This window comes from Pristiophorus japonicus, chromosome 20 (assembly GCF_044704955.1).
Source record: "Pristiophorus japonicus isolate sPriJap1 chromosome 20, sPriJap1.hap1, whole genome shotgun sequence".
Lineage (NCBI taxonomy): Eukaryota > Metazoa > Chordata > Chondrichthyes > Pristiophoridae > Pristiophorus > Pristiophorus japonicus.
In genome coordinates, this window is record NC_091996.1 from 89,776,338 (window position 1) to 89,802,735 (window position 26,398).

The 26,398-nt window shown below is 51.0% G+C and overlaps 1 protein-coding gene across 1 annotated transcript in view; it reads right to left on the bottom strand.

Annotated features, from left to right (window-relative positions):
- The window catches only part of LOC139232667 (trichohyalin-like), a 139,440-nt gene that overhangs the window by 82,109 nt on the left and 30,933 nt on the right, over positions 1-26,398 (bottom strand). Inside the window, exons 7-16 of the mRNA XM_070863132.1 lie at positions 26,020-26,114; positions 24,012-24,126; positions 22,612-22,706; positions 21,416-21,521; positions 19,909-20,006; positions 17,580-17,703; positions 15,042-15,172; positions 11,388-11,484; positions 8,934-9,058; positions 4,633-4,726 (exon numbers count right to left, since the gene is read on the bottom strand). Coding sequence (XP_070719233.1) covers positions 4,633-4,726; positions 8,934-9,058; positions 11,388-11,484; positions 15,042-15,172; positions 17,580-17,703; positions 19,909-20,006; positions 21,416-21,521; positions 22,612-22,706; positions 24,012-24,126; positions 26,020-26,114 — 1,080 coding nt within the window. The remainder of the gene's footprint in view (positions 1-4,632; positions 4,727-8,933; positions 9,059-11,387; positions 11,485-15,041; positions 15,173-17,579; positions 17,704-19,908; positions 20,007-21,415; positions 21,522-22,611; positions 22,707-24,011; positions 24,127-26,019; positions 26,115-26,398) is intronic.

Genomic DNA, 26,398 nt, shown 5'->3' on the forward strand with positions numbered 1-26,398 from the left:
AGCTTTTAAAGTTCAGTAAAACTTTCTGGATGCCAAACTCAAAACTGATTGGGTGTGCTGAAACGTCCTTACTTTCAGTGCCGTCTGTGGGTTCATCCCAGTCCTCGGTCATCTTCATTCTCTTCGATTTGGTAGCATCTACTCCGTCAACCCGTGGCTCGTCGCTGCTCAATTCCTGTACTCCTGCACTGCCAGCAGCAAACTGGACCGCACCATTCTGTGACAGCTTGATCTCTCCAGCCTGGTGGCCATTGGCGGACATCGCACCGTCTGCCGAGGCCTCAGCGCTCCCTGATTCACGGCCTGCCTGCACGGTGGAGCGGGATTGCCTCCTCCGTCTCCTCCGCCGCCGCCTCGATGGTTTTCGGGTCACCAGGTCCGTCGGCCCCTCTCGGTTTCCTGAGGCAGGTTCACCAGCTCCGTCGGCCTGGATTACCGGCGCAATGAAAGCTGCCGCCCCCTGTACCTCCCGCCACTCCAATGCAGCGTTTCCATCGTGGCTCTCTGCCTGAGCCCTGGACGGGGAATCCGCCGGGGGTCTCCCAGTTGCCCCGGTAACAGCAACGACGCCCGAAAGGTTCGCCGGCGAGGAAGCTGAGGTTAACCCGACGCTCCCCTCCGCCTCAGGGGCGAGCGCGTCATCCCGGCACTTGACTGAGACGCTCATCGGTTCCTCCGCACATTCTGCTGGTTGAGGGGCCACTGAGTCTTCACGGGTACTCAAAGCACCGGTCGGCTCCTTGCCAAGCAAGTGTTTCCCCAAGGGTTTAAAATCAGTTCCGATATTCTTCAATTCACCAACATCTAGTTGGTCGAAAGGTAAAAACTGCAAAGCCCCTCGTCCTTCTAAATGTGGTACATCGGAAGCCACTGAAGGCCCCGTGCTTTGAGATTCAGCTTCCTCTAGGGACACACTCGCATCTTCTGTGTTTGTTGTTCTCCGTTTATGTCGCAGATGTAATTCCGGAGATGGGTCACCTTCAGCCTCCGAGATGGGTGACCCTGGAAGGCCCAACTGTACAGTTTCTGTTGCAGAGGACCCAGGAAGGTTTGTCCCTTCAGCTTCGGTCCCCGAGAGGGGTGACCCAGGAGGGTTAGTGACGCCAGCTTCTTTCTCCGAGACGACCGACCCGAGGGGGTTTGTTCCCCCAGCTTCGGTCTCCGAGGACCCAGGAAGGTTTGACTCCCCACCTTCATTCTCCGAGATGGGTGACCCAGAAGGGTTTGTCCCATTATCTTCGGTCTGGGAGGCGTGTGACCCAGTCAGGCTGGTCGGTGCAGCTTCCGTCTCCAAGGACCCAGGAAGGTAGGTCGCCCCACCTTCACTCTCCGAGATGGGTGACCCTAGAAGGCTCGTTCCCCCGCCTTCGTTCTCCGAGACGGGCGATCGAGGAAGGTTCATATCTCCAGCTTCAGTCTCTGCAAAGGCTGACCCAGAAAGACTGGTCCCATTAGCTTCAGCCTCCGAGACGCATGACCCAGGAAGGTTTGTCCCATTTGCTTCGGTCTCGGGAAGGTCCGTCTGTGCAACAGGCGCCAAGGCAGCGAAGACTGTCCCAATTTCTCCAGCGTACACTGCACAGTCTGCCACGCGTTCTTGATTTCCTGTTGTGTCACTCAACAATTCAGAGATTTCCTTTCTGCCTGCAGCGACATCGCCACGTGAAAGAGGCATCTCGTCTCCATTTGCCGTCTCCTTTATCAAATCACTGGGCGTCTCACCACATGCAGGCCCTGGAGGATATTCAACATCCATTCTGTCCTCGTGGTTCTGAGCCACAGGAAGCGTCTCCTTATGGCACTCGGTCTCCATTCTCTCCGCCTTCTCTTCCTGTTTTCCAGACCCTGTTTCGCAAGAAAGCCTCCAGTCACTGCACAGAATTCCAATTCTTACTTTGCTCCCTGCAACCTCTGGACGCAGAACCTGCTCGAAAATCTGGGTGCCCTTTATCCGTGCTCGGAAAACCTTTTTTTTTTTACTTTTCGATGACCCGGGCCGCGAAAAGCACCTCAATCATTCACGGCAAACTCTTTCCTCGCATCACACTGCTTTCCCAATCTTTCTGACCAAACGCTCTCGCATAGCCCTCGAGGCGCAGCAACCGATTACATGCTCCAAAGACCCGGCCACACCCGGCTTCTGAGCCAATCAGCAACAGAAAAAAACCTTGCGACACTAAGACTCAGTTGATCCCGCATTGCATGCAACGCTGCCGTCTGTCACTTTTCATCAAGGCTTTTGGCAGCCAACATTTATCCAAACACAATTAAAAAAAAACTTTTGCCCGTTGAGCCTTTGAGCGTACTGCGGGTAGCATACAACTAATACTTCACCGAAAGAGCCTGGCAATGAAACATTTACATCAGGCACCATCCCTTTTACTGTCCTCTTATTACCCCCTCCGCTAGAAGGCACAGACTGACAGTGGGGTACGTTCCCCTTTCCCTGCTGTGCCCGCCGATAACTTGGGCACAGAAGTGTCTCATTGCAGGCACCCCTCTGGTGCTTCACTGATTACCCGCCCTCTCCGATCCCCTGTCCTCTCCGATCCCCTGTCCCCTCTCCCCCCTCCGATCCCCTGTCCCCTCTCCCCACTCCGATCCCCTGTCCTCTCTCCCCCCTCTCCCCCCTCTGATCCCGTCCCCTCTGCCCCCTCTGATCCCGTCCCCTCTCCCCCCTCTGATCCCCTGTCCTCTCTCCCCCCTCCGATCCCCTGTCCCCTCTCCCCCCTCTGATCCCCTCTCCCCCCTCTGATCCCGTCCCCTCTCCCTCCTCTGATCCCGTCCCCTCTCCCCCCTCTGATCCTGTCCTCTCTCCCCCCTCCGATCCCCTGTCCCCTCTCCCCCCTCTGATCCCCTCTCCCCCCTCTGATCCCGTCCCCTCCCCCACCTCTGATCCCGTCCCCTCTCCCCCCTCTGATCCCCTCTCCCCCCTCTGATCCCGTCCCCTCTCCCCCCTCTGATCCTGTCCTCTCTCCCCCCTCCGATCTCCTGTCCCCTCTCCCCCCTCTGATCCCCTCTCCCCCCTCTGATCCCGTCCCCTCCCCCACCTCTGATCCCGTCCCCTCTCCCCCCTCTGATCCCCTCTCCCCCCTCTGATCCCGTCCCCTCTCCCCCCTCTGATCCTGTCCTCTCTCCCCCCTCCGATCCCCTGTCCACTCTCCCCCCTCCGATCCCCTGTCCCCTCTCCCCCCTCCGATCCGCTGTCCCCTCTCCCCCCTCCGATCCCGTCCCCTCTCCCCCCTCTGATCCCCTCTCCCCCCTCTGATCTCGTCCCCTCTCCCCCCTCTGATCCCGTCCCCTCTCCCCCATCTGATCCCGTCCCCTCTCCCCCATCTGATCCCGTCCCCTCTCCCCCCTCTGATCCTGTCCTCTCTCTCCCCCCTCTGATCCTGTCCTCTCTCCCCCCTCCGATCCCCTGTCCCCTCTCCCCCCTCTGATCCCCTCTCCCCCCTCTGATCCCCTCTCCCCCCTCTGATCCTGTCCCCTCTCCCCCCTCTGATCCCGTCCCCTCTCCCCCCTCTGATCCCGTCCCCTCTCCCCCCTCTGATCCCGTCCCCTCTCCCCCCTCCGATCCCGTCCCCTCCCCCCTCTGATCCCCTCTCCCCCCTCCGATCCCCTGTCCCCTCACCCCCCTCCGATCCCCTGTTCCCTCTCCCCCTCTGATCCCCTCTCCCCCCTCTGATCCCCTGTCCTCTCTCCCCCCTCTGATCCCCTGTCCTCTCTCCCCCCTCTGATCCCCTCTCCCCCCTCTGATCCCCTGTCCCCTCTCCCCCCTCTGATCCCCTGTCCTCTCTCCCCCCTCTGATCCCCTCTCCCCCCTCTGATCCCCTGTCCCCCCTCTGATCCCCAGTCCTCTCCCCCCACCTCCGATCCCCTGTTCTCTCCCCCACCCCCTCTGATCCCGTCCTCTACCGTCTCCAATACCGTGTCCTCTTCCCACTCCCCCCAATCCCCTGTCACTCTCCGCCCCCCCCCCCCCACCCCCACTTCTCTGATTTCGTCCTCTCCATTCCCCTGTCCTCTCCCATCCCGTCCCGTCTTCTCCCTCCACCCTCTGATCCCATTCTCCCCCTAATCCCCTCTCTGATCCCGCTCTCTCCGATCCCCTGCCCTCTCCGATCCCGGGGTAACCCCTCTGCTCTTCTTCAAAATAGTGCTATGGGATCTTTTACGTCCACCTGAGAGAGCAGGCGGGGCCTCGGTTTAGCGTCTCATCCTAGAGACAGCACCTCCGGCAGTGCAGCTCTCCCTCAGTACTGCACTGCAGTGTCGGCCTGGATTTCTGCGCTCAAGAGTGGGGCTTGAACCCACGACCTTCTGACTCAGAGGTGCGAAAGAGAGCCAGCCACTGAGCCACACAGCTAGCAGCCATTTTAAACGTGGCAGCCATTTTAAACACCGGCAGTACTGCCAGAGGCATGTAAGCAGCTCTCTCCACAGCAAAGCAACAGCCAACGAGAGACCAGAAGAAAGGAATTATGGCTGGAGGCAGGGGAACTAAGGGAAATGCGGTAAAGTGAAACTTATGCACGAGCTTTTACAAGTTTAGTTGCGTGAACTGCTAAAACAGGAGGAACTTGTAGTTCTGTCTGCACAACTCTGGCCTTTAAACACCTCAATTTCTGTTACCTGATTTTCTGGTCCGGAGGTTCCAGCGTCTGATTGGAGGTGTTTCTTCAACAGCAGCATTCCCTGATTTCTGTGACGAGGTGCCTTGCACAAGCTAAAGAGGAACACAGACATGACAATGCATTAAAAGAAAAACAATTGCATTTTATGTTATGCCTTTCACGACCACCGGAAGTCTCTAAATGTTTTACAGCCACTAAAGTACTTTTTGGAGTGTAGTCACTGTTGCAATGTGGGCAGCCAATTTGCGCACAGCAAGCTCCCACAAACAGCAATGTAACAATGACCCAGATAATCTGTTTTTGTGATGTCAATTGAGGGAGAAATATTGGCCCCGGGACACCAGGAATAAATCCCCCTGCACTTCTTTGAAATAGTGGCTGTGGGATATTTTACGTCCACCCGAGAGGGCAGATGGGGACCTCGGTTTAACGTTTCATCCGAAAGACGGCACCTCCGACAGTACGGCACTCCCTCAGTACTGCCCTTCCGACAGTGCGGCGCTCCCTCAGTACTGCCCCTCCGACAGTGCGGCGCTCCCTCAGTACTGCCCCTCCGACAGTGCGGCGCTCCCTCAGTACTGCCCCTCCGACAGTGCGACGCTCCCTCAGTACTGCCCCTCCGACAGTGCGGCGCTCCCTCAGTACTGCCCCTCGACAGTGCGGCGCTCCCTCAGCACTGCACTGGGAGTGTCGGCCTAGATTTATGGGCTCAAATCCCTAGGGTGGGACTTGAACCCACAACCTTCTGACTCAGAGGTGAGGGTGCTACCCACTGAACCACAGCTGACACTATAGAAATTAGTTTAAAATACAACGACTCTGATGGTGTAACGTATAATGGTGCTGCCCAATGCCATACAGAGCGCAAGGCCCCTGGTTTGATCGCCAATAGGGCGGTGGCTGATCTTAGTATTGGGTGACATAAAAATGTAAGAAATAGGAGCAGGAGTCGGCCACATGGCCCCTCGAGCCTGCTCCGCCATTCAATAAGATCATGGCTGATCTGATCATGGGCTCAGCTCCACTTCCCCGCCCGCTCCCCATAACCCTTCGCTCCCTTATCGTTCAAAAATCTGTCTGTCTCCACCTTAAATATATTCAATGACCCAGCCTCCGCAGCTCTCTGGGGCAGAGAATTCCAAAGATTCATGACCCTCTGAGAGAAGAAATTCCTCCTCATCTCCGTCTTAAATGGGCGGCCCCTTATTCCGAAACTCTGCCCTCTAGTTCTAGATTCCCCCACAAGGGGAAACATCCTCTCTGCATCTACCCTGTCCAGCCCGCTCAGAATCTTACACGTTGGGAATGAGGGGAGAGCGCCTGCTCCTGATCAGCATCCAGCATCTTCCTGCCAGAAAGTATGAAGGTATGGGCACTGATGGAGACCACATTTGTCCTCAGCTACTTGCTGCCCTGGGTGAGGTTTGCAGGTGGGGGGGGGGTGGCGGGAAGACAGAAAGCCAACTGCAAGGAGTCTAGCTGGGAGAGGAAGCTGACCTTGGAATCATAGAAACTTGAGGAGAAATGTTTTCACCCCGAGGGTGGTGGGGTCTGGAACTCACTGCCTGAAAGGGTGGTAGAGGCAGAAACCCTCACCACATTTAAAAAGTACTTGGATGTGCACCTGAAGTGCCGTAACCTACAGGGCTATGGACCCAGAGCTGGAAAGTGGGATTAGGCTGGGTGACTCTTGGTCGGCCGGCGCGGACACGATGGGCCGAATGGCTTCCATCCGTGCTGTAAATTTCTGTGATCACAGGTAAATACCATTAGGCCCTGCAAGCACCCTCACCGCCCCCCCACTTATCGCTCATGGGCCAGCCACGGCTACCATATCAAATGGCATGTTGGCCTTCATAGCGAGAGGATTTGAGTACAGGAGCAGGGAGGTCTTACTGCAGTTGTACAGGGCCTTGGTGAGGCCTCACCTGGAATATTGTGTACAGTTTTGGTCTCCTAATCTGAGGAAGGACATTATTGCTATTGAGGGAGTGCAGCAAAGGTTCACCAGACTGATTCCCAGGATGAGAGGGCTTACATATGAAGAAAGACTGGATCGACTGGGCTTATATTCACTGGAATTTAGAAGAATGAGAGGGGATCTCATAGAAACATACAAAATTCTGACAGGATTGGTCAGGTTAGATGCAGGAAGAATGTTCCCGATGTTGGGGAAGTCCAGAACCAGGGGACATAGTCTAAGGATAAGGGGTAAGCCATTTAGGACAGAGATGAGGAGAAACTTCTTCACTCAGAGAATTGTGAACCTGTGGAATTCTCTACCACAGAAAGTTGTTGAGGCCAGTTCGTTAGATATATTCAAAAGGGAGTGTGATGTGGCCCTGTCCTCTCCCAGCTAGGCTCCTTGCAGTTGGCTTTCTGTCTTCCCGCCCCCCCCCACCCCGCAAACCTCACCCAGGGCAGCAAGTAGCTGAGGACAAATGTGGTCTCCATCAGTGCCCATACCTTCATACTTTCTGGCAGGAAGATGTTGGATGCTGTTCAGGAGCAGGCGCTCTCCTCTCGTTCCCAACGTGTAAGATTCTGAGCGGGCTGGACAGGGTAGATGCAGAGAGGATGTTTCCCCTTGTGGGGGAATCAAGGGGTATGGAGAGAAAGCAGGAATGGGGTACTGAGGTGAATGATCAGCCATGATTTTATTTAACAGTGGTGCAGGCTCGAAGGGCCGAATGGCCTACTCCTGCACCTATTTTCTATGTTTCTATCTCTCAACCCCCAGTTCCCTTTCGAGAAACACATCTAATTGTCTCTTCGGTCCATGTTTGCTGTCTACTTCAATGGCAACTTCGCACACTTCGATTACCCTGGAATTCAAAAGCAGCAACGGTGGCATAATGGTTGTGTTACTGGACTAGTAATCCAGAGGCCGGGACTAATGATCCGCAGACACAAGTTCAAATCGCGCCACGGCAGCTGGGAAATTTAAATTCAATTAAATAAATCTGGAATAAAAAGCTAGAATCACTAATGGTGACTACCGGATTGTCATTAAAACCCCATCAAGTCACTGGAGAAATACCACTAACGATGTCTCCGCAAGATCCTACAAATCCCCTGGGAGGACAGACGCACCAACGTTAGCGTCCTCGACCAGGCCAACATCTCCAGCATCGAAGCACTGACCACACTCGACCAGCTCCACTGGGCAGGCCACACAGTCCGCATGCCAGACACGAGACTCCCAAAGCAAGCGCTCTACTCGGAACTCCTTCACGGCAAGTGACCCAAAGGTGGGCAGAGGGAATGTAAGAAATAGGAGCAGGAGTCGGCCATTCGGCCCCTTGAGTCTGCTCCGCCATTTAATATGATCATGGCTGATCTGATCATGGACTCAGCTCCACTTCCCCGCCCGCTCCCCATAACCCCTTATCATTTAAGAAACTGTCTATTTCCACCTTAAATTTATTCAATGTCCCAGCTTCCACAGCTCTCTGAGGCAGCGAATTCCACAGATTTACAATCCTCTGAGAGAAGAAATTTATCCTCATCTCAGTTTTAAATGGGCAGCCCCTTATTCTAAGATCATGCTCTCTAGTTCTAGTCTCCCCCATCAGTGGAAACATCCTCTCTGCATCCACCTTGTCAAGCCCCCTCATAATCTTATACGTTTCGATAAGATCACCTCTCATTCTTCTGAATTCCAATGAGTAGAGGCCCAATGCTACAAAGCCTCGCTGATAAAGTGCGAGATCACCACTCACACCTGGGAGTCCCTGGCCAAAGACCGCTCTAAGTGGAGGAAGTGCATCCGGGAGGGCGCTGAGCACCTCGAGTCTCGTCGCCGAGAGCATGCAGAAAGCAAGCGCAGGCAGCGGAAGGAGCGTGCGGCAAACCAGTCCCACCCTCCCCTTCCCTCACCGACTATCTGTCTCACCTGTGACAGGGACTGTGGCTCTCGTATTGGACTGTTCAGCCACCTAAGCACTCACTTTAAGAGTGGAAGCGAGTCTTCCTCGATTCCGAGGGACTGCCTATGATGGTGATGATGGTTCACTAATGTCCTTTAAGGAAGGAAATCTGCCGCTCTTACCCGATCTGGCCTATGTGTGACTCCAGACCCACAGCAATGTGGTGGACTCTCAACTGCCCTCTGAAATGGCCTAGCGAGCCATTTGTATGCCAGCACCTTCACAGGGGGCAGTTAGGGATGGGCAATAAATGTCGGCCTTGCCAGTGACGCCGTCATCCCGTGAATGAATTTTGCTTTACTCTCACACTGCCCTTCACTGATTTGTTTATTGTGGGGGGGGGGGGGGGGGGGCAAGGGGGTAACCTTACCGTCCACTCTTCCGTTTCTGACACTTCAGTCTTCAATTCCATCTCGGTTCCTTTAAGTTTCCAAATCTCCGTCTGCACTTCCTTGTCGGTGAGGTTGGAGTTGGGCCCTGTACCTACGGCATCTTCTTTTGTCGATGGAAAGAAGGGAAAGTGTCTCGGTAAAAACGCTTGCACTGGGTGGGCAGTTTGTCTTACCCACAGGTGAATCGCTGCACGGAAGGTCTTTCAGATTCGGAAGGAATTCGACAGGGCCGACGCAGAGAAAATGCCTGCGCTTATCTCGGGCAGTAAACGCCGAATTTTCGGGGGGGGGGGGGGGGGGGGGGGAGAAGAGAGGGGGACGTGGTCCCTTTAACAGGCTGCGTGGCTTGTTCAAACTTCCGACCACAAGCCGATTTTCTGTATTGGGACTATGGCCCACCGGCTGTGTGGGATCTCAAGACAGCTGTGCGCCGACATGCCTTCGAGGTCATCAACATAAGATCGGCACTAATAAATCCAAGAGGGAATTCCGGACAAACTTCTCTCCCCGGAGAGTGCTGCGAATGTAGAACTCGCTACCACATTATAAAAGAAAAGGAAGACTTGCAATTGTATGGCGCCTTTCACGACCCACCGGCTGCTTTGCAACCTCTGAAGTATTTTTTGGAGTGTAGTCACTGTTGTAATGTGGGAAATGCGGCAGCCGATTTACGCACAGCAAGCTCCCACAAACATCGACGTGATAATGACCCAGATCATCTGTTTTTTTTTGTTACGTTGATTGAGGGATAAATATTGGCCCCAGGCCACCTCCCCCAGCTCTTCTTCGAAATAGTGCCATGGGATTTTTTACGGCCACCTGAGAGAGAAGGGGCCTCGGTTTAACGGCTCGTCCGAAAGATGGCACCTCCGACAGTGCGGCACTCCCTCAGGACTGCACTGGGAGCGTCAGCCTGGATCCATGTGCTCAAGTCTCTGGAATGTTATCTGAATGGCAGCAGATTAGGAAAAGGGGAGGTGCAACTAGACCTGGGTGTCATGGTAAATCAGTTATTGAAAGATGGCATGCAGGTACAGCAGGCGGTGAAGAAGGCAAATGGTATGCTGGCCTTCATAGCGAGGGGATTTGAGTATAGGAGCAGGAAGGTCTTACTGCAGTTGTACAGGGCCTTAGTGAGGCCACAACTGGAATATTGTGTTCAGTTTTGGTCTGCTAATCTTAGGAAGGATGTTTTTGCTATTGAGGGAGTGCAGCGAAGGTTCACCAGACTGATTCCCGGGACTGACATATGAGGAGAGACTGGATTGACTGGGCCTGTATTCATTGGAGTTTATATGGATGAGAGGGGATCTCATAGAAACATATAAAATTCCTACGGGACTGGATAAGTTAGATGCAGGAAGAATGTTCCCGATGTTGGGGAAGTCCAGAACCAGGGGACATAGTCTAAGGATAAGGGGTTGGCCATTTAGGACTGAGATGAGGAGAAACTTCTTCACTCAGAGAGTTGTTAACCTGTGGAATTCCCTACCGCAGAGAGTTGTTGAGGCCAATTCATTGGATATATTCAAGAGGGAGTTAGATATGGCCCTTGCGGCTAATGCGATCAAGTGGTATGGAGAGAAAGCAGGAAAGGGGTACTGAGGTGAATGATCAGCCATGATCTTATTGAATGGTGGTGCAAGCTCGAAGGGCCGAATGGCCTGCTCCTGCACCTATTTTCTATGTTTCTATGTTTCTATGAACCCACAACCTTCTGACTCAGAGGCGAGAGAGTACTGCCCACTGAGCTATGGTTACACAGTCTACAGCACCTAAGAATAGGAGCAGGAGTCGGCCATTCGGCCCCTCGAGCCTGCTCCGCCATTCAATAAGACCATGGCTGATCTGATCATAGGACTCAGCTTCACTTCCCCGCCAGCTCCCCATAACCCTTGACTCCCTTATCGCTCAAAAATCTGTCTACCTCTGCCTTAAATATATTCAATGACCCAGCCTCCACAGCTCTCTGGGGCAGAGAATTCCACAGATTTCCAACCTTCAGAGAAGAAATTTCTCCTCAGTTTTAAATGGGCGGCCCCTTATTCTGAGACTATGTCCCCTAGTTTTAATGAGTGAAAACATCCTCTCTGCATCCACCTTGTCAAGCCCCCTCATTATCTTATACATTTCGATAAGATCACCTCTCATTCTTCTGAACTCCAATGAGTAGAGGCCCAACCTGTTCAACCTTTTCTCATAAGTCAACCCCCTCATCTCTGGATGAGGATGGTTGGATCTTATATTTATGACCCCTAGCTTTGGTCTCGTTCACAAGGGTAGTCGATGCAACCAGTAGTCGTAATTTAACCCCTTTAGGTATCAATCACAATTAAACGACTTGATATTATCAAATGGAGACAGGAAGAATGTTTACCATATCTATCATTGCGCTGCACCACAATGCTAGTGACAGTGTTGGATTGCTTTACCTGAGTCACTGTCACTTTGCAGCCGACTGGTCCATGTGTCTTCGACTGACAAGGAGCTGACGGCAGTGACGGGAGGCGATTGCTCTGAAACTCCATCCTAAAGAGGAAAAAAAAATGTAGCAATCTCAAAATAGTTTAGCACTTTCAGTATTAAAATGGCTGCTAGCTGTGTGGCTCAATGGGCTGATTCCCGGGATGGCAGGACTGGCACGGGAGGAGGGACTGGGTCGACTGGGCTTGTATTCACTGGAATTTGGAAGAATGAGAGGGGATCTCATGGAAACATGTGGAATTCTGACGGGATTGGGCAAGTGGGATGCAGGAGGAGCGTTCCCGATGTTGGGGAGGTCCGGAACCACAGGGGTCACAGTCTGGGGATGGGCCATTTGGGACCGAGATGAGGAGAAACTTCTTCACTCAGAGAATTGTGAACCTGTGGAATTCTCTACCACAGAGAGTTGGTGAGGCCAGTTCGCTAGATATATTCAAGAGGGAGTTAGATGTGGCCCTTACGGCTAAAGGGATCAAGGGGTATGGAGAGAAAGCAGGAATGGGGTACTGAGGTTGCATGATCAGCCATGATCATACTGAATGGTGGTGCAGGCTTGAAGGGCCGAATGGCCTACTCCTGCTCCTATTTCTAATGCTCTTATGGCCAGATGAGAGGTGCTCTTATCGAAACATATAAGATAATGAGAGGGCTGGATAAGGTCTCCATTTGATAATAGCAAGTCGGTCATAAATACAAGATCCAATCATTATCATCCTCATCCGGAGATGGGGAGGGTTACTTATGGTTGAGCAGATTGGGCCTGTACTCATTGGAGTTCAGAAGAATGAGAGATGATCTTATTGAAACTTCTAAGATAATGAGGGGGCTCGACAAAGTGAAGACAGAGAGGATATTTCCACTCATGGGTGAAACTAAAACTAGGGGCATAGTCTCAGAATAAGGGGCCGCCCATTTAAAACTGAGGAGGAATTTCTTCTCTCAGAGGTTCGTAAATCATGGAATTCTCTGCTCCAGAAAGCTGTGGAGGCTGGGTCATTGAATATATTTGAGGCAGATTTTTGAGCGATAAGGGAATAAATAAGGGAGTGCGGGCGGGGAAGTGGAGCCGAGTCCATGATCAGATCAGCCATGATCTTATTAAATGGCGGAGCAGGCTCGACGGGCCGAATGGCCTTCACCTGCTCCGATTTCTTGTGTTCCTGTGACCAAATGCTTGGTCAAAGAGGTAGGTGTTAAGGAGCGTCTTACAGGAGGAAAGAAAGCTTGGAGCCCAGGCAGCTGAAAGCACAACCACCAAAGGTGGAGCGATTAAAATCGGGGATGCTCAAGAGGCCAGAAGTGGAAGAGCACAATGATCTCGGAGGGTTGTGGGGCTGGAGGAGATTAGAGATAGGGAGAGGGGCAAGGCCATGGAGGGATTTGAAAGCAAGGATGCGAATTTTAAAATCGAGGCCTTGCTTAACCCGGAGCCAATGTAGGGCAGCGTGAACGGGATTTGGTGCGAGTTAGGACACGGGCCAGCCGAGTTTTGGATCACCTCTAGTTTACGCAGGGTAAAATGTGGAGGCCGGCCAGGAGTGCGTTGGAATAGTCAAGTCTAGAGGTAACAAAGGCACGGATGAGGGCTTCAGCAGCAGATGAGCTGAAGCAAGGGGCGGAGACAGGCGATGTTACGGAAGTGGAAATAAAACAAAGAAAGACTTGCATTTATAGAGCGCCTTTCACAACCACCGGGCATCCCAAAGTGCTTTTCAGCCAATGAAATACTTTTGGAGTGTAGTCACTGTTGTAATGCTCTCTTCGAAATAGTACCGTGGGATCTTTTACGTCCACCTGAGAGGGCAGACGGGGCCTCGGTTTAATGTCTCATCCGAAAGACGGCACCTCCGACAGTGCGGCATTCCCTCAGCACTGCATTGGAGTATCAGCCTAGATTTTTTTTTGTGCTCAAGTCCCTGGAGTGGGACTTGAACCCACAACCTTCTGACTCACGAGGCGAGAGTGCTACCCACTGAGCCACGGCTGGACAAATAGGCGGTTTCCATTATTTATGAAAGGATATACCGTATATACTCGCGTATCATGCGACTTTTGAAGACCTAAATTGTAACCTAAATTTGGGGGGTCGCATGATACGCGAGATACAAAATTTGCGGGTGTGAAGTGCTGGGCCAAGATTAGGCTGTTAAGCAGACCGTATCCACGCTGAATCTCGGCAGGTATCTCCTGGGCTGGATTGCAGCCTCTATTGTCACTTGTACTGCATCTTTGCTGTGGTCTAGAGATCGCCACCCACAACTCCCTCTGAAGTTTGCTGCATTATTAGAGGCTTTAACAATCAAATCTCCATCTATCTCAGCCCATGCTTCTTTTACCCGCAAACACAGTAGAGGCAAATCCGGAGCCTTCATATTCCCTCCCTTCGTCAATGATTTCTCTCCTTCCATCATCCAGTCATTCCATTTCTTTCTTATATTGTCTTTAAATGGCTTATTAATGGATACGTCAAGTGGCTGAACGACGCTCGTCAAGCCAGCTGGAATGATTGCTATATCGGTGTTCGATTCGCGAACAGCTTTCACAACAGAATCCACTCGATGTTTCATGATTCGGTTGTTAAGGTCTATATTCGATCGTTATGTGTTCGGGTACTTGTTACGTGTTGGGTACTTGTTAAACTTGTTTGAAAGCCTAGCCTAGTGGCATCTGGTATCTCAAAAAAAGTGACTCGCATGATACATGAGATATATGATAAAATCATGTTTTGGGGACGAAAATTTAGGGGTCGCATGATACGTGAGATCGTAGGATACGCGAGTATATACGGTACTTGCTTTGAAGGCAGTTCAGAAAAGGTTCACTCGGTTGATTCTGGGGATGAGGGGGTTGATTTATGAGGAAAGGTTGAGGAGGTTGGGCCTCTACTCATTTTAATTCAGAAGAATGAGAGGTGATCTTATCGAAACGTATAAGCTTATGAGGGGGCTTGACAAGGTGGATGTAGAGAGGATGTTTCCACTGATGGGGGAAGACTAGAACTAGAGGGCATGATCTTTGAATAAGGAGTTGCCCATTTAAAACTGAGATGAGGAGAAATTTCTTCTCTCAGAGGGTTGTAAATCTGTGGAATTCGCTGCCTCAGAGAGCTGTGGAAGCTGGGACATTGAATAAATTTAAGACAGAAATAGACAGTTTCTTAGGGAATAAGGGGATAAGGGGAGCGGGCGGGGAAGTGGAGCTGAGTCCATGATCAGATCAGCCATGATCTTATTGAGGGACCATATGGCCTACTCCTGCTCCTATTTCTTATGTTCTTAGTGACAGGGGCGGCTATGTGATCGGAAGCTCAGCTCGGAGTCAAGTACGACACCAAGCTTGCAAACAGTCTGGTTCAGCCTCAACCAGGGAACGGGATTGAGTTGGTGGCTAGGGAATGGAGTTTGTGACGGGGATAAAAACAGGGCAAGTGTCAAGTCTCCCCCATGCACCAACTTGTGCCAATTTACAGCGCAGCTCTGTCACGAGGTCTGGTTTCCCACTCACCTGCTTCTCAGAAGGGGCAGGCGGTATAATAATTTTTCAAAAATCTTAGGAACCAAGTGTGATCAACCTCCAAGGCAAATAAGCCGCAGAACAATTACCTCTTCCCTGTCCGTCTCCACAGTTTCTTGTTTAATGTTCCTCGGCCCAAACTCCTCTTCGTTCAGCCGCGGAGTTTGCATTTCGCTCAGCTCATCCACGACCGGCTGACATTTCGCATCCTTGGGCTCTGCTTTAACATAACACAAGGTCAGAGGTCACAGGTCATGGCAGCAATCAATGCACAGTCAAGGGGCAGAAAGGAAACAGTACAGCACAAAGATACCCTACCTGTCGCAGAATCGTTGAATAAAAAAAATTAAACTTCAGGGGTTAATGCAAAAGTAGATGTTCTTACTTTATAGAGTGGATCACTTCGGATATAAAAACATTACATTAAAGCTAAAGAGATTCACTTATAAGAGCATAAGAATTAGGAGCAGGAGTAGGCCGTTTGGCCCCTCGAGCCTGCTCCGCCATTCAATGAGATTGTGACCGATCTACCTCAACTCCACTTTCCCCATATCCCTTGATTCATTCCCTCAATATTCAAAAATCTATTGATCTCTGTCTTGCTCTGTGGAAATGTATTTTTATCTAAGCTGATACCATACGGTATTTGTGTGCCCGTTGCAATATATATATAACAAAATGGAGTCCTGGTCCTTCCAGAACTTTCTGCATAAAAGCAGTCAGCTTGCATAAACAGCTAAACCTGGTTTGAGATGGCTGATGGCCATCAGACAGCTAGGAGACAAGTCATGCTGAGACAAGTACCTCCCCCCCCCCCCCCATGGTGCTCTCCTATTGTCTATACAAGTTCCACTCCACCCCACCCTTTTCGAAGTACTCAAACCACCAGCCATTATCTCTTGTAGAGACCTCATCCACTTGATGCAAACAGATAACTGACTAGGAAACTGAACAATCCTGACACAATGCAAGGCAGGTAATAGCTCATTACCTCACTCTCATGGAGTAATGGCCAGCTGGCCAACTAATAACCCTGACAAAAGGAAATATCTGGAAACCATGTCAGGACAAGGATGTAGTAATTAACTCTTTATCTGTGTTCACTGACTGCGAGACAGAGCCAATACACAGGGAGAGGCCATAACTTGGGTTTTACTGTATAAATATCTCGTGAAACTACCATTTCGGAGGTGTTCACTTAGCCCTTGACTGAGTGTAACCTGCCCCTTGCTAGCAAGTAAATTAAAGAAACTTCTGCCGGAGCTGAAAGTGTCAGAGTCATTCTTTTCGGAGGTCGAGATTTCGACAGCTCCCAGAGATTCACCACCCGCTGAGTGAAGAAATGTCTCCTCATCTCAGTCCTAAATGGCCGACCCCTTATTCCGAGATGGTGACCCCCTGGTTCTAGACCGTCTTCCCCCAGCCCGGGGGAAACATCCTCCCTGCATCTACCCTGTAAAAATGTTGTATGTTTCAATGAGATCACCTCTCATTCTTATAAAGTCTATAGAATATCGGCCTAGTCTGCTCAATCTCTCCTCATAGGACAATCCCCCCCATCCCAGGAATCAGTCTGGTGAACTCCCTCTATGGTAAGTATATCCTTCCTTAGGTAAGGAGACCAAAACTGTACACAATACTCCAGGTGTGGTCTCACCAGGGCCCTGTATAATTGCAGAAAGGCGACTTTACTCTTATACTCAAATCCTCCTGTAATAAAGGCCAACATACCATTTCCTTTCTTAATTTTCATTTAAATAGCGCCTTTAACGTAGTAAAACGTCACAAGGCACGTCACACAAGGTATTATCAAACAAAATTTGACATGGAGCCATATAAAGCGATATTAGGCAGGTTTTACCGATACAGAGATAAGTTTTAAGGAGCGACTCAAGGGAAAAGAAAGTAGAGGTGTTTAGGGAGGGAATTCCAGCCAGGTGCTAAAGGCACGGCCACCAATGGTGGTGCAATGAAAACCAGGGATGCTCAAGAGGTCAGAATTGGAGGAGCGCAGAGATCTCGGAGGGTTGCGGGGCTGGAGGAGGATACAGAGATAGTGAGGGGGAGGGGGGGGGGGGGGCTGGGGGGGGGGGGAGTCGAAAACAAGGATGAGAATTTTTTTTTTTAAATCGAGGTTTTGCCGGACCGAGAGCCAAGGTAGGGCAGCGAGCAAAGGCGGAGGGGTGCGCGGGACTCGGTACGAGTTAGGACACGGGGCAGCGGAGTTTTGGACGAGCTCGAGATTACAGAGGGAGCAAGGTGGGAGGCCGGCCAGGCGGGCGTTGGAATAGTCGAGGTAACAAAGGGTGAACATTTCAGCAGAGGCAGGGGTAGAGATGGGAGAGATGTTACGGAGGTGGAAGCAGGCAGTCGATGATGGTGCATCTCTTTATGAGTCGTATGGCTCAGCTACAGATGCATTCACTAAATATATTCAAAAAGGAGTTAGATGTAGTCCTTACTACTAGGGGGATCAAGGGGTATGGCGAGAAAGCAGGAAGGGTGTACTGAAGTTGTATGTTCAGCCATGAACTCATTGAATGGCGGTGCAGGCTCGAAGGGCCGAATGGCCTACTCCTGCACCTATTTTCTATGTTTCTATTCATCTCTCAATCAGATTCCTTTACCTGGTCCATTGCCATTGTCCCCAAGACAATGGTCTTCGTCATTGACTGTCAAGGGCAGCTTCTCCGGCAGGGATCGCTGGCTGGCAATACGCTGTGATTTCCTTCGAGCAGGCTGTTGGACTTCCTGAAGAAACAGTAAATTAAATCAGGATGAGAACATAAGAAATAGGAGCAGGAGTAGGCCACACAGTCCCTCGAGCCCGCTCCGCCATTCAATAAGATCACGGCTGATCTGATCTTGGCCTCCAGTTCCCTGCCCGCTCCCCATAACCCTCGACTCCTCTATGGTTCAAGAATCTGTCTATCTCAGCCTTGAATATATTCAATGAGCCAGCCTCCACAGCTCTCTGAGGCAGAGAATTCCACAGATTCACGACCCTCTGAGAGAAGAAATTCCTCCTCATCTCAGTTTTAAATGGGCAGCCCCTTATTCTGAAACTATGCCCCCTCGTTCTAGATTTCCCCACGAGGGGAAACATCCTCTCTGCATCTACCCCGTCCAGCCCCCTCAGAATCTTACATGTTTTATCTTATACACCGCTTATTTTTTTGTTGTTGCTACTATCAAGGTGAATTTATATCACTTTTGTATCTTCGAGCTCGGATTCCGTGAATGCAACAGGGCCAGATGTGGTTTTGCACAACTGGCCCTGGGTTTTGTAATGAGTCACGACCAGTCAGACACTCTTTTTAAATGGACGGAACCACTGGGTATGATAGCATGGTGGCAATGTTACTGGACTAATGATCCAGAGACGCGAGTTCAAATCCCACCAGGGCAGCTGGGGAATTTAAATTCAGTTCATTAAATAAATCTGGAATTAAAAGCTAGTCTCAGTAATGGTGACCATGGAACTGCTGGATTGTCACAAAAACCCATCTGGTTCACTAATGGCCTTTAGGGAAGGAAATCTGCCGCCCTTACCCGGTCTGGCCGATATGTGACTCCAGACCCACAGCAATGTGGTTGACTCTTAACTGCCCTCTGAAATGGCATTAGGGATGGAAAATAAATACTTGCGACACCCCACATCCCAGGAATGAATTGTTAAAAAAAGTATTCCCCACCTGGCAAGATGACGATCGTAACTGTGTAGCCCCGGGGGGAGGGGGAGGGGGCAATGAGAGGTGCCAGACCGGAACAAAATGCTTTCCTTCAACTGAGGAAGGATGGATGATGTCGAATTAAGGACATTCGTCACAGGGCTGTGAAAGCCATGGCTTAGCGGGCAGCACCCTCGCCTCTGAGTCAGAAGATCGTGGGTGCCAGTCCCACTCCAGGGACTTGAGCACAAAAATCTAGGCTGACACTCCCAGTGCAGTGCTGAGGAAGCGCCGCACTGTCGGAGGGGCAGTACTGAGGGAGCCCCGCACTGTCGGAGGGGCAGTACTGACGGAGCGCCGCACTGTCGGAGGGGCAGTGCTGAGGGAGCGCCGCACTGTCGATGGGGCAGTGCTGAGGGAGCGCCGCACTGTCGGAGGGGCAGTACTGAGGGAGCGCAGCACTGTCGGAGGGGCAGTACTGAGGGAACGCCGCACTGTCGGAGGTGCCATCATTCGGATGGGATGTTAAACCGAGGCCCAGTCTGCTCTCAGGTGGACGTAAAGGATCCCATGGCACAATTTAGAAGAGCAGGGGAGTTCTCCCCAGTGTCCTGGCCAATCACCTCAATCTGTGTCTTCCAGTTACCGACCCTTCTGCCAGTGGAAATAGTTACTCGATCAAAACCGTTCATGATTTTGAGCATGTCCATCAGACTCCTATTAACTTTTACTTCTCTGAGGTTTCACTACTCCATTCAGGACAAAGCAGACCACTTGACTTGCACTTTCAACATTCACTCCCTCCACCACCGGCGCCCCCTGGCTGCAGTGTGTACCATCTACAAGATGCACTGCAGCAACTCGCCAAGGCTTCTTCGGCAGCACCTCCCAAACCCGCGACCTCTACCGCCTAGAAGGACAAGGGCAGCAGGCGCATGGGAACACCACCACCTCCACGTTCCCCTCCCAGTCACACACCATCCCGACTTGGAAATATATTGGCCGTTCCTTCATCGTCGCTGGGTCACAATCCTGGAACTCCCTCCCTAACAGCACTGTGGGAGCACCTTCACCACACGGGACTGCAGCGGTTCAAGAAGGCGGCTCACCACCACCTTCTCAAGGGGCAATTAGGGATGGGCAATAAATGCCGGCCTTGCCGGCGACGCCCACATCCCAGGAACAAATTTTTTTTTTTTTAAATGCACTCGAGTATTATTCCATGCACGTATAAACTTACACAATAATGAGTATTAGCGAACACAAGGTGCTTTAGAAGAATTACCTTCACCCTTTCTGATGCTTCAACATGCTGTACCACCGAGATTTCGTAGCATTTTGGGTACGTTTCTTGCTCGTCCTCAGACTTTTTATCTACCTTCCCTTCAAGATATCAAACAAAAAAAAAAGATAAAAGCATAGCAACTTAAGAGGCGGATAATCCCCAATCAAGTTTACCTAAAATCTTCAATAGTATAAATCAGATGAACCCAGACTATTTCTCCAAGTAAACCAAATAAACAACACCTGGAATGGAGAATCGTAGAATACGGAGGCCATTCGGCCCATCGAGTCCGTGCCGGCTGTTTCGAAGAGGAATCCAGCCCTCCCCGCTTGTTCCCCATGTCCCTGCCATTTTATTCTCCTTCAGAGTATTTATCCAATTCCCTTTTGAAGGTTACTATCGAATCAGTTTCCAGCACCCTATCAGGCAGTGCATTCCAGATCTAAACCACTCGTTGCGTAAAAGAGTATTTCCTCACGGCGCGTCTGAGACAATTGATTTAAAGAAAGAATCAAAGAAAGACTTGCATTTTTATAGCGCCTTTCACGACCACCAGACGTCTCAAAGCGCTTTACAGCCAGTTAAGTATTGGTTAAGTAAAGCCTAGTTCTTATCTTCTTATAAGTACTTTTTGAATGTAGTCACTGTTGCAATGTGGGAAATGCGGCAGTCGATTTGAGCACAGCAAGCTCCCACAAACAGCAATGTGATAATGACCCAGATCATCTGTTTTTGTTATGTTGACTGAGGACACCAGGGTTAACTCCCCTGATGTTCTTCGAAATAGTTATCATGGGATCTTTTACGTCCATCGGCTCTCAATCAACGTCACTAAAACAGATTATCTGGGCCATTATCTCATTGCTGTTTGTGGGAGCTTGCTGTGCGCAAATTGGCTGCTGCGTTTCCCACATTACAACAGCGTACACACTTCAAAAAGCATCTCACTGGCTGCAAAGGGCTTTGGGACGTCCGGTGGTTGTGAAAGGCGCTATATAAATCCAAGTCTTTCTTTCTGTGTTCTTCTGGGTGATGGAGGTTGTGGGCTTGGGAGGTGCTGCCCAAGAAGCCGTGTCGAGATTCTATGATTACACCAACCCTCCTGCAGCCTCTCTGAGGGGAGGTTACCAATTTAGTAACAACCGCCGCTGAATTAGAGGCAACTGCGTGCTGTGGCCGAATGCCCAGGAGGGACTGGATAGAGTCTATCCCAAACGCAGTTCACACGAGAAACCCTTACAGCCAGTAGACAAGAGGAGGCTTGTCACAGCAGGCTGGATTTCAGGCCAGGCAAAGGGCCAGCATCTAACTCAATGCACTGCCCACCTCTCCAGAGTTGGTGGAATATTAAGAAAAATAAGCACAGTCAAGTGCAACATCAAAAAATTCCACCCCACTCCCCTCACAAGCGGCCATTGCTTGCTGTTGGCTGCACTCTTGAACCTTCGAGCCTTCCATTGCCGCATAACTCCAGCAGAGCTTCCACCTTTCTGTGGCAGTCCCTCACCGGAATCGGCTTTCTTCAACCTGCGACCAATGATGTCACTTTTCGGTGGCGAATTCGGTGTTTCTCCGCCAGGTTCGGATCTCCTCGACGTTGTCATCTCGGCCTCCTAAAAAGGCCAATGAAAGAGAATTTGGATTTTCTCCACTTAACAGAAAGAAGGAAAGTAAAACTAAACACGATGAGAGTGAGAGAGCGCGCGAGAAAGAGCGCGCCAGAGTAAGAGCAAGAGCAGTGCGCACGAGAGAGCAAGAGAGCACACGAGAGAGAGTGCAAAAGAGAGAGGAGAGTGAGAGAGAGCATGCGAGAGAGCGCGAGAAAGAGCGCAAGAGTGAGACAACCTATGAGAGATAGAGAGCGCGCGAGACAGAGCAAGTGAGAGAGAGCGTAAGAGAGCGCGAGAGAGAGAGAGCAAGGCCCTCCACCCAAAGTTTAGCAGTGAGTCGTGCTCAGTGTTGGCAGTACAGACAAAAGTTAGAAACAATTTTTTTTTAAATTACGGACTGGATTTTCATTACCGCCCATTTATTCATGTTATTCATGGCAGGGCGGTAATTATAGCGCACGAGAAAGAACATAAGAATTAGGAACAGGAGTAGGCCATCTAGCCCCTCGAGCCTGCTCCGCCATTCAATAAGATCATGGCTGATCTAAAGGATTGCGCCTCAGTCAGAAAAATTTATCAGCTGGGCCCCGAGTGTGGGGTGGAGCTCTAAGGGAGGCGTTCCACACCCCTTTACAGAACTGGCCTCGGAGCGCTGTAAGAGAGGCTTCAGTGGCAAAAAGAAAATCGCATCTAAAACATTCCCAATACCCTAAACACCCCCACAATGAGCGACATCGCAAAAATAAAACCAAACAAAACAATCAAACTGAGCTCGTTCACCAATTCCATCGTTCACCGGCTCTGACTGCCTGGTTTTCCAGGCGGTCCCACCAGGGGGCGCTCTACGGGGTACTACAGGATGAGCGCACCACAAACTTAAAAGCGCTGTCGAAATCGGGGTGGGGGGGGGGCATTGCGCACCAGCTGAACGCTCCCGGGTGGCACTGCTCTGCACCCTCACAAAACCGGCATCTAATTTCCCGGCGCTGGGAAGCTGGCCCAGAAATCATCGCCTCCGCCATTACCGCCCCTCCGGACAGAGGCGGAAGCAACAGAACCAGAGCGCAAGGTTGGCGAAATTTTAGCCCATTACCTCCACCGTTTCCAATAATGTGTCTGGGGCTTCAGTGAGCTGCATCGCGGAGAGTTCCTCAGTTTCTCTTGGCTTGGAATTTCTACCCGTATCTCCTTCAAAAGAAACCACAGGTATCAGGGACAGTCAGCATGTTTCGGAGATGAGACGCAAGGAACATAGAAAATAGGAGCAGGAGTAGGCCATTCGGCCCTTCGAGCCTGCACCGCCATTCAATATGATCATGGCTGATCCTCTATCTCAACACCATACCCCTTGATGCCTTTTGTGTCTAGAAATCTATCTATCTCCTTCTTAAATATATTCATCAGCATCATCATAGGCAGTCCCTCAGAATCGAGGAAGACTTGCTTCCACTCTACAAATCCCCTGGGAGGACAGACGCACCAACGTTAGCGTTCTCGTCCAGGCCAACATGCCCAGCATTAAAGCACTGACCACACTCAACCAGCTCCACTTGGGCAGGCCACATTGTCCGCATGCCAGACACAAGACTCCCAAAGCAAGTGCTCTACTCGGAACTCCTTCAGGGCAAAAGAGCCGAAGGTGGGCAGTGGAAACGTTTCAAGGACCACCCTCAAAGCCTCCCTGATAAAGTGCAACATCCCCACCGACACCTGGGAGGCCCTGGGCCGAAGACCAGTCCGCCCTAAGTGGAGGAAGCGCATCCGGGAGGGCGCTGAGCACCTCGAGTCTCGTCGCCGAGAGCGTGCAGAAAGCAAGCGCAGGCAGCGGAAGGAGCGTGCGGCAAACCAGTCCCACCCACCCCTTCCCTCAACCACTGTCTGTCCCACCTGTGACAGAGACTGTGGTTCTGATATTCAGCTGTGGACTGTTCAGCCACCTAAGGACTCATGTTAAGAGTGGAAGCAAGTCTCCCTCGATTCCGAGGGACTGCCTATGATGATGATCAGTCCGAGTCTTTCTTTCTTTGTTCTTCTGGGTGATGGAGGTTGTGGGCTTGGGAGGTGCTGCCCAAGAAGCCGTGTCGAGATTCTATGATTACACCAACCCTCCTGCAGCCTCTCTTGAGAGAGATTACCAATTTAGTAACAACCGCCGCTGAATTAGAGGCAACTGCGTGCTGTGGCCGAATGCCCAGGAGGGACTGGATAGAGTCTATTCCAAACGCATTTCACACGAGAAATCCTTACAGCCAGTAGACAAGAGGAGGCTTGTCACAACGGGCTGGATTTCAAGCCAGGCAAAGGGCCATCATTTAACTCAATGCACTGCCCACCTCACCAGAGTTGATGGAATATTAAGAAAAATAAGCACTTTCAAGTGCAACATCAATAAATTCCACACCACTCCCCTCACAAACGGCCATCGCTTGCTGTTGGCTGCGCTCTTGAATCTTCGCACCTTCAATTGCCCCGTAACTCCAGCAGAGCTCCCACCTTTCTGTGGCAGTCCATCACCGGAATCTGCTTTCTTCAACCTGCGACCAATGATGTCACGTTTCGGTGTTTCTCCGTCAGGTTGGGATCTCCTCGACGTTGTCATCTCTGCCTCCTAAAAAGGCCAATGAAAGAGAATTTGCATTTTCTCCACTTAGCAGAAAGAAAGAAAAACTAAACACGATGAGAGAGTGTGAGTGCGCGCGAGTGAGCGCGCGAGAAAGAGAGAGAGAGAGAGGGAGGGCGAGAAAGCGCAGGAGAGGAGAGAGCGCAAGAAAGCGCGAGAGAGTGCGAGACAGAGAGAGCGCATGAGAGCGCGAGAGAGAGAGGGAGACAGAGAGAACGCGTGAGAGAGAGCACGAGAGAGAGAACGCGTGAGAGAGAGCACGAGAGAGAGAGCGCACGAGAGAGAGCGAGAGAGAGTGAGACAGAGAGAGCGCGAGAGAGAGACAGAGAGAGCACGTGAGCGAAAGAGAGACAGAGAGCGTGAGAGAGCACGAGAGAGAGAGAGCGCGACAGAGAGCGAGACAGAGAGAGCACGTGAGCGACAGCGCGCGAGAGAGAGCGCGAGAGACAGAGAGAGCGTGAGAGAGCACGAGAGAGAGCGCGAGAGAGCGAGACAGAGAGCGCAAGAGAGAGACAGAGAGAGCACGTGCGCGAGAGAGACAGAGAGCGTGAGAGCACGAGAGAGAGCGCGAGAGAGAGAGCGAGACAGAGAGAGCACGTGAGCGAGAGCGCGCGAGAGAGAGAGAGAGAGCGTGAGAGAGCACGAGAGAGCGAGACAGAGAGAGCACGTGAACGAGAGCGCGCGTGAGAGAGAGAGAGAGAGAGAGAGAGAGAGAGAGAGAGAGAGAGAGCGCGAGAGCGAAAATCATCCCCGCTGCCATTACCGCCCCTCCGGGGCGCGGACCGAGGCGGAGGCAACAGAACGAAAATGTAGCCTTACATTTTTTTTGAAATGTCACTTTTACAGCAGCCAGGATCAGCTGGTGCAGGCAAAGTTGAATTTATTGACTTTTAAACAGGCGACTGCTGCCAACGCTGTCTGTTCGTCATGGGGAGTGGCATTGTTTAAAAAAAATGTAAATGCTGGGAGGGAGCGGGCTGCTTCAAAAATGCTGGGAGGGCCCGGGGGTGTGAGGAAAATTGCCAGTCAAAAATGCTCTGAGAGTAAAAAAGGGAGCATCCAGTTTCAGATTATTGCAAAGTATGCTTCTGCATAGCTTCTGGTCGTTGGCAGGAGTCACTCCGTTTTATTGTATCTGCATTTAGCACCCTTAAGCCCAAAGCCCACGAAACACTTCTTCAATGTATTTGAGTATAAAAAAGTCAATTTTCAGATCTATTCATTGCCTGTTATTTAATGTGAATGAAAAAGTCCATTAGCAATCAGATGGATGAAGACTGGCTTTGGACACATTGGGCGAGAAATTCGGTTCTCGGCGATAATTGCTTTTTTTCGCCCAGATTATCGTTACAGCAACGCTATCGGTATGAGGCCACAAATTCGAGCTTCAATTTGCGCAGCGGTACAAATTGGCGCTGCACGAGGATTCGTGACGCAAACCACGAATTTTCCGCAATGTTAGCCCGAGGCCGATACTGCTGTGCGTTGGGCCTAGGGAGGGGGGGGGGGGTAACACACCAAAAAAAGAAATTGTCAAAAAACAAAAAAGAATTCACAAAACATTCACAAGAGACTTAACTAGCAAATCGCTGCAAAAGAATTAAAAAATAAAAACTTTAACTTACCTTTTTTTTTGCAGGTCTTCATACTTACCGCTAATCCAAGGGCTGGAGCACTGCTTTTTCCTTGGTGTTTTTTCCCGTCCTAAATACGGGTGCGTTCAGAGCCACATTTTTGGCGCGCTTCTCTCTCCAGCGGTATTTGAAAAGCGCCGCTGAAAGACTTCTCCGAATTTCCCGCCGCCCCGTTTTTCACCCAAAACGGCAAAATATCGGCAAAAAAAAAAACGAGCGCAAGGTTGGCGAATTTTTAGCCCATCACCTCCACCTTTTCCAATAATGTGTCTGGGGCTTCAGTCAGCTGCATCGCGGAGAGTTCCTCAGTTTCTCTTGGCTTGGAATTTCCACCCGTATCTCCTTTAAAAAAAACACACACAGGTATCAGGGACAGTCGGCATGTTCCAGAGGTGAGACGGAACGTAGAAAATAGGAGCAGTAGTAGGCCATTCGGCCCTTCGAGCCTGCATCGCCATTCAATATGATCATGGCTGATCATCTATCTCAACATCATATTCCCGCTTTTTCCCCATACTCCTTGATGCCTTTTGTTTCTAGAAATCTATCTATCTCCCTCTTAAATATATTCATCGTCATCATCATAGGCAGTCCCTCGGAATCCAGGAAGACTTGCTTCCACTCTT